Source organism: Mus caroli, chromosome 5 (assembly GCF_900094665.2).
Source record: "Mus caroli chromosome 5, CAROLI_EIJ_v1.1, whole genome shotgun sequence".
Classification (NCBI taxonomy): Eukaryota; Metazoa; Chordata; class Mammalia; order Rodentia; family Muridae; genus Mus; species Mus caroli.
In genome coordinates, this window is record NC_034574.1 from 65,542,270 (window position 1) to 65,550,980 (window position 8,711).

General features: G+C 40.8%; 1 protein-coding gene across 1 annotated transcript in view; it reads right to left on the minus strand.

Moving 5' to 3' along the window:
• Positions 1-1,739: 1,739 nt before the first annotated feature.
• The window catches only part of Cnga1 (cyclic nucleotide gated channel alpha 1), a 39,262-nt gene continuing 32,290 nt past the window's right edge, over positions 1,740-8,711 (minus strand). Inside the window, exons 8-9 of the mRNA XM_021163242.1 lie at positions 7,449-7,555; positions 1,740-3,569 (exon numbers count right to left, since the gene is read on the minus strand). Coding sequence (XP_021018901.1) covers positions 2,155-3,569; positions 7,449-7,555 — 1,522 coding nt within the window. The 3' untranslated portion in view covers positions 1,740-2,154. The remainder of the gene's footprint in view (positions 3,570-7,448; positions 7,556-8,711) is intronic.

Here is an 8,711-nt window from a genome sequence, read left to right on the forward strand (position 1 = left end):
AAAAAAAAAAAAAAAAAAAAAAAAAAAAGCTATAATAGTTAAATGTCTCTTAAATATACATGATGTCTTCTAAAAGTAATATGCACTCAACCAGTTTTTAAAATCTATTTGGAATATTAAACATGATGGAAGTAGAAGGAAATCTCTTATGAAGTCCTGTATGAAAGGAAGTTGTGACAAGATCCTGATTAGACAGAATTTGTTCCATCTCCAAGGGAGAATACACAGCATAACTGCGGCTTCATAGAATGAATTGGGTATTGTTCAGTCTGTTTCTAATTTTTGGAATAGTTTAAAGAGTATTAGCATTAGGTCTTCTTTGAAGGTTTGATAGAATTCTGCACTAAACCCATCTAGTCCTGGGATTTTTTTCGGTTGGGAGACTTTTAATGACTGCTTCTATTTCTTTAGGGGTTATGGGACTATTTAGATGGTTTATCTGATCCTGATTTAACTTTGGCACCTGGTATCTGTCTAGAAAATTGTTCATTTCATCCAGATTTTCCAGTTTTGTTGAGTATAGGTTTTTTTTAATAGGAGCTGATGATGTTTTAATTTCCTTGGTTTCTGATGTTGTCTCCCTTTTCATTTCTGATTTTGTTAATTTGAATAGCGTCTCTGTGCCCTCTGGTTAGTCCGGCTAGGGGTCTATCTATCTTGTTGATTTTCTCAAAGCACCCAGGTTCTTAAAAGGAGTTTCCCCAAAGCCACATGGATCCTGTCTTTTTTTTAACCTTCAAATGAGGCTGAGCCAGCATCTTAGCCTGTCTGAGCCCTCTGTCTAGAGGAATCCTGAGAACAGACCTGCATGCTTCCTTACCTCAAGCCATTGACCAATCAGCCATCAGCAGCCCAAGGCAAGCATCAGCTTGAGATTGAAGATATTTCAAGACACTTGGCATTTTTGCTAGCCCAGAAAAGACTCAAAGCATCTTTTCACCCTGATGCTGACCATGTTTCTCAGAAGCCAGAACTAAGCAAGGAGTGTAGCACTCGTTCCTATACTACTGCATGATGAAGAGAAGGAGGAGAAGGAGGAGGAGGAGGAGGATCATAATGGGGTGTGTTTCATGACATGTTTCAGGTAGAAACCAGGTTACATATCATGTATAATAGACTTATTTGAGGAGTAAGACATTTCCTCTATTGTAAAGAAACATATCCGGGCTGATAATAAAGGAGCACTACACAAACTGTAGAAGGAATAACGTTAATGGATTAGCTCCCCTTCCCTCTTCCTCCCCTTCTTCCTTCACCACCGCCCCCATCTATTCTACCAATCTACCAGGGCCTTGTACTCGCTAACAAGCACCCTGCCACTGAGTTAAAGCCTTCATATTCTGACTTTCGAAGAAGCATTGTACTGGCTCACATTCAGGTCTCCTGATAGGACACGTGACCTAGTTAATCATCCAACAGTATTGCGTTTGTCGATTTTTCTTACATAGACATAAAAGGAAGATAACAGCCACAGGTGTCAGGCCTTAATATTCTGAGAACTGCTTAAAATTAACATTTCCTACATCATCTTGCAATGGCAATAAACATTTTAGTATTTATGTGCATATGTATTTCCTTATCTTACAACATGGTTTATTTTGCATCTATCCATAAGAAGTTTCCCTCCAGCCCCCAGATTTACATTACCACAAAGGCCAGTCTCCTTAAAATGACCTGAAGCTCTGCAAGACATTACTTATTCCCTACTTAATCTTCAAATAAATCACATTTACTCTGGCTTTGTAATCAATTTCACTTTATTGCATTCTACTTCTGATAACTGTGTCTCAAAGACAAGGTACGCAGTGACACTGGGTACATTTGACTCCTCAACAGTGCAAGTGGCCTGAAAAGGGGACGTGCTCGTTCACTTTTACAGAATCATCAAAGGAACATCAGTGGGGAAGAAAAACAGATCCTGGGACAGACACGTTAATCAGTTCATGTCCTCGCATGGTGTCCATTGTGAAAAATCCCAGGAGAAGATGAGACTTTTGTTGCAGTAGTACACAAACGATTTGTGTCATCTACCCACACACATTTTCACTGTAGAGAAATTTCCCAGATGACTCTTTCTCCCAATTCTCAGTTGACTCTGGTCAAACACTCAAAAGGATCACACACCGTGCATGGTTTTTGCTGTTGACCAGCTTTTCAGTCCTGTAGAGACTCTGTGAGCTCACTTTCCCCTCCGGGTTCCTCCAGAGCTGAAAATTCTGTTTCAATAAGCGGTTTCAGAAATTTCTCGACCTTGGTTAATCTTTGCTTGAGTTTCTGCTGCATCGACTCATATTCAGCCAAGATACGGGCAAATCGCGTTTGCAGGAGGTCCACTGAACCCTCCATTCGAGTGACCTTCTCTTCCAGGTCTTTAGGGTCGCTGCCCATATTTGCAATGTTTATATCCAGCAGACCATCTTTCATTAAGATCTGCCTCCCTTTCTCCTCCAGCATAGTTTTGGCATCTGGGTACTCCGTAAGAGCTTCCATGAGGTCATCTTTGGAGAGGCAGAACAGGTCCGAGTAGCCAATGCTCTTAATGTTGGCTGTTCTTCGGTTGCCAGCCTTGCTGCCTTTGATATTAAGAATGCTGATCTCACCAAAGTAACTGCCGTCACTCAACACCACAAACTGTGTAACTCCGTCATCTGCCACCACAGCAAGTTTGCCTTCCTTGATGATGTACATCTCCCGCCCGATGTCCCCTTTCTTGCATATGTAATCTCCGGGACTATACACCTGGGGTTGTAGTTTCAACACCAACTCCACCAACAGACCAGCTTCACAGTCAGCAAAGATGCGAACCTTTTTTAATGTGTCTAGATGAACGTTGATGGCAATTTCTGCCCTTAGTTTGTCAGGGAGGTATCTCAGGACTTCTCTCTCATCCACTGTTTTTTTGTTGGTCCACAGGTAGTCAAACCATTTAATAACCCTCTTTTCCATATCTTTGCTTACATTTCGAAAATTCATGTACTGTTTGATAGCATCAACTCTTGATTGAAATTCAGCCCGGGCCGCATTCATATTGGAAATCATGGAACCTATGTTACCGACAATGGTGGCAAAAATTAAAACTCCAATTAAGAAGTCTACCACCACAAAGATGTACTCAGAATCCAGCACTGGAGGTGGAGTTTCACCGATGGTTGTCAAAGTCAAGGTAGACCAATAAAGGCTGTAGACGTATTTTCTAGCTAAGCGGCCGAATTCAGGATCATTAACATCAGGGTAGACCCATGTGTCATTCCCAAATCCAATAGCTTTTGAGATGGAATAATACACACAAGCGTTCCAGTGGATGATGATGACGATGTACATCACAAGGTTTGAAATCCTAAAGATGTTTGGGTAATTGGTCCTTGTTTCCGTCCTCTGGAAGAACTCAAACATTCGAGAGATCCTTAACAGCCGGTTTAACCTGATTTCTGGATAGTTCCACCCAAACTTGATGTACAGCAGATCAGTCGGTATCACTGACAGAACATCAAGTTTAAACTGCAGGTTTGCTTTGTATTTCTCTATGAGTTTCATTTTGTCTTTCACTAGCAGCCCTTGTTCCAGGTAACCTAAAATAGAAGAGAGACAAGACAGACTGTGTCTGTTGATTATGCTGCTGTGATTGTTTTCTATAGTCGCTCTTAATCAGCTTTGTTTAGGCCAAAATAAAAAGACTTTTCAATAAATATGTCTGCAGTGATACAATAGCCTATAAGATCAAATCTACATGTGGTTAGAGAAGAGTCTATTGCAGGAGAAAAGGGGGTAAAAAAATTATACTTTTTAGTGTAAAAGTGCCAGGAGTCAGTGTGGTCTGGAATGGTTTGAAGTGGGACACAGCATTGGATATCGAGATAGTTTTAAAGACTGGTGCTCACTGGCCTTCTAGCTTGCTAACCATACTGAATGCTTCCTGATAGCTTCTTTAAAAGCCCCAAAACTTTCTTGCTTACTCTGTAGTTAAGAACTCTTGGGCAATTAACACCTGTTGCCTATCAGCAGAGAATTAAGTTTTTTGTTTTTTGGTTTTTTGGTTTTTTGTTTTTTGTTTTTTTAAATGCTATCATTCTCTTCTCTGTCCAGGAAGTCAGAAGCCTCTCTGGCTAGGCTGGTTAACTCTTTGTGAACCAGAGAGGAAGGAAAGGAAAAGAATTAAAATGCTTTTTACAGGCAAATATACACAGACACATATACTCACACACCCACAATCTGGTCGAGACTGACCATCTGTCTCAATCAATTCCACAAGTATTCATGCATGATTACATACATACACATATACCTACACATGTATGAACAGACAAAATATACATTTGAATGGATGGATGGATAGATGGGTGGGTGGATGGATGGATGAATGGATGAGTGGGTTGGTGCCATAGAGCTCCCAAGCCAAACCTTCCAACCAACAACCTTATTTATTTTCTCTGGACTTTCTATACGTTCTTAGACAAAATGTTCTTTAGAAAATTACCTCAGAGATAAAATGTTACATAAAATGGGAATTACAGAAGGATGTTGATATTAAGTTCAAAGCAATGTTTCATTCCAAATGCTCATTATAAGTTCAAAGCAACAGTTTTTATATGACCTTGCCTTATAGCACACACCTGTGGACTTATTCTTAGACCTAAATGTTTTTCCTTGAACACAGGTTTGTCTCAAGTCTATTTCCTTTTTTAGTGTGATAGTGATAGCCTTTACTTACTATTATAAGGAGTGAGAACATTCTAGTCTTGATTTTAACTTATTACATCTTTCTAGCAAAGCAACTAAAACCATCTCTTAAAACTTCCTAAAATTATTTGAATCAATGCAGGAATTCTATAGAATCATTAATTCATCTAAACAGCATTAGTTCATGAAAGCTTATCTCTATAATGATCTGCAGGAAATCTGCTCAATAAGGTGGGCCAATGGCCAGGGATTATTATTTTAACTTAATAATGATAGGAAAGGCATATCAGCTGCAAGAAACGATCCTGAGATGAAGTCTCTTTGGGACCTTGTCATTGAGCTCACCCATCCCAGACCATGCAAAAATGGTGGGCCACCTCCAAGAAGGCCACCAGGTAGCCTGAACCTATCCTAGATGGCTCCTGACATAAAAGTAATATACAGAGAGGTAAATAGATAGATAAATAAAGTGATTGTTATGATTTTACATACCCAGGTAAAATCCTTTCTTTGATGAGTTGCATTTATATTCTGCAGTATTATTATATGATAAGTTACACACTTGGTTCCAGTTCTCAATTTCTGGCATACCATTGTTAACAATTTTTATGATTTCCCAAGAAAGCAAAGTGCTAGCTGTATCTTTGTTCTAATATTCGGTCTTGGCTTCAGCCCTTGCTGCAGAACTCCAGAGTGCTTTGAATTCCTTGGATGATAAGGGTATCTTTGTTCTATGGAGGCAGGCAACTCTTGTTAGGCTCCTAGGGGTGGCTGGTCACAAAACACACTATGTTCAGAAGCTTGGGATTTTTCAACTCCATCCCCACTTCTTCCAGGAGAGGAAGAGGGGCTGGCAAGAAACTTAACAGTCTGTCACTGCCATATGATAAAGCCTTCCATAAAAACACCAACTTTGGCGAGCCGAGAGCAGGCAAGTAAGAGAGCAAATGCAGAGAGTTAGAAGGATGCCATAACCCAGCACCATGAAGACAGAAGCCCCCACTCTCAAGGCCTTCCACACTGGTCCTCTCTGCTACTGCATTTCCTTGTCCAGCCATACCACTTATCATGTCCTTTACTAAGAGAATAAACCATTGTGTGGATTTGGGGGTGGAGATGGTTAGTGTGCCATGCTAACAAATACCTGATCCTGGGGAGGGGTTATAGGAACCATAATGTAGAGCTATTTGAGCAGAAACGCAAGTTGGGTCATGTGTCTGATGTCTGAAGTCAGGGAGAACCTTATGAGCCCAGCCCTTAACCTGTGGAGTCTCACTAACTCCAGGTAGCTTCAGAACTGACTAAATTGCAGCTGGTGTTATAGATACTTAATAATTAAGAACACTGACTGCTCTTCCAGAGGTCTGGAGTTCAATTCCCAGCAACCACATGATGGCTCACAACCATCTGTAATGCTATCCAATGCCCTTTTCTGTTGTGTCTGAGGATAGCTACAGCGTACTCATAGATAAAATAAATAAATAAATCTGGGCTGGAGAGATGGCTCAGTGGTTAAGAGCACTGACTCCTCTTCCAGAGGTCCTGAGTTCAATTCCCAGCAACCACATGGTCCTCTTCTGGTGTGTCTGAAGACAGCTACGGTGTACTCATATAAATAAAATAAATAAATCCTTTTTAAAAAGATGCTTAGTAACTCAGACTATTCCTTGGCAGAATCCAAGCCCTACTCTTAGGTGCCTGCCCTGCCATCTCAACGCTTGGCATGGTTATGTTTTTCACCTTCAGCGTGAGATGTAAATAGCTCTTCAGACTACATTTTCACGTCTTAATCTCATCCTCCAGGCTGTCTCTAATCCCCCTCAGATCTCCTTTTCTGTGCTGTGGGGCTTGTGTGATGAACCTAGGGCTGCAGCAGTACAAGGAGAGTTCATTTCTTCTCCCATAGCAGCGACAAAAGCTGTAAGGAAGCTCTGGCTACTTACCCTGCCCCGACCCTTAGAGAGCATCCTTTTGTGATTATCAGAGGCCTCTGTGCTGTGTGTAATTGTTACCTTTACAGTAGGGAGCTGTGTAGAAACAGTGAGCTTACACCTACTTATTAAACACACTTCCACTAGAGAGCTATTGGTTGGTACTCCCTACTGACTGATACACTCCCATGAACTACACCGTTTATGTTTCCTATAAAACCTTTATTAAGCCTCTTCTGTAAATCAATGACATGCTTCTTTGCGCCCTTTTAAGTATCTCCATGTATGGCAGCAATTGCCCCTTACCCACCAATATTGACTAAATATGTCTGTTCTTTCTATTCTTCTGCCTGGCATAAGCCCAATGAATAGGGTAAAGAAGGAAAACCACCAATCTACATTAACAAGGTTACTTAGGAGGCTGGGGTGATGGCTCAGAGCATGAGAGCACTGGATGCTCTTCCAGAGGACGTGAGTTCAGTTCTCAGTACCCACAGTGCAGTTCATAACAGTTTGTAACTCCAGGTCTAGGGGACCTGACACCCTCTTTTGGCCTTCTCAGGCATTTGGTGCACACAGTTCACAGACATACATGCAAGCAAAACACTCATATACATAAAATAAAAATAAAAGGTAAAGAAAAAAAAATAAGGTGTCCTAGTAACATCTTCCTGGATCAGCAGGAATGACTTAAGCCAATGAGTAAGACCATGTTACTCATGTTTGCCACCCAACCGAGGATGTGAGTTTATCCTGAAGAACAGTAGGGTTTGGAAATGTCATTATGTGGTAGAGATAAGAGCAAGAAATTTCAAAAGACTCAAAACAGATCATTCTTACCTGTCCTTGTTCGCACAAACATATCGGCAAGATAGACTACATCTGATACGTAATCAAAAATGAGCCAGTATTCCAGGTAATCAGACTGGAGTTCATCAAAACATGCTCTATAAAAGAAAGAAATGTATAAATAAAAGACATGGAGACTACTTGGAATCAAAGGTCCCTTTGTATATTTTTTTCATACAACATGCTAAAGTTAGCAGGGTCTGTAGAACACATTTAGTCAATCAGAGTTTCCCTAAATCCCTTTTGGGTGGTTATGGTTCATTTTCTCACACTTCTGAATTCTAATATCTTTTCCACCAATACTAGTTGGGTTTATATAGATATCAGATAACCAGGCATGGTGGAACATTCCTTTAATCCCAAACACTAGGGAGGCAGAGTAGGAAGATCTGTATGTTCAAGACCAGCCTGGTCTAAATGGAGAGGTTCAGGACAGCCAGGGCTACACAGAGAAACCATGTCTGGAAACAACAACAACAACAACAACTAAAGTGTCTCAGGTGGGAGGATCCTCTCATTGATAATGTGTTTGCTGTGTAAGCATGATGCTCTGAATTCACTCCTCAGAAACACGTTAACAACAGCATCAACAACAGAACAGCCATAGTGTCATATGCTTAGCATCCTAGCTCTGGAGAAGCAGAGAGGAGCAGCCCTCCCCACCCCATCCCATACCATTTTGCTATCCAGCCAGCCTAGATATACTGGACTAGTTCCATGTCAATGAGAGGTTCTATCTCAAATGCAAAGTAGATAGCATCCCAAGGACACACAAGGCTGACCTCTGGTCTCCATATACATATACATACATGTGTACACACTCACACACAAAACACACATATGGACACACTCATACACAAACACACAACAAAACACACATATGCACACACATACACACACATAAAAATTTGCTTACAACTAAAGTCAAATCTCATCAGGTGAAGCCCAATGACCACAAAGTTTGCATTCCCTATCTAGACCCAAAAAGTTTCAGGGAAATGTTCCTACTCTTGAACAACGAAGATGTTCAAGATACTACATCCTTCATTATTTTTCACTATGGGCAATATTTTCTTTCTAGGGCAAAAATTATAGTTTCTCCTACTGATTGAACAACCAGAAGTTTTGAAAACTTCTTCTACTTTCATCCCCATCCCATCCCAGGACTGTATGTCCAAGCATATTAAGAATAAAAGACACGGGCTGGTGAGATGGCTCAGTGGGTAAGAGCACCTGACTGCTCTTCCGAAGGTC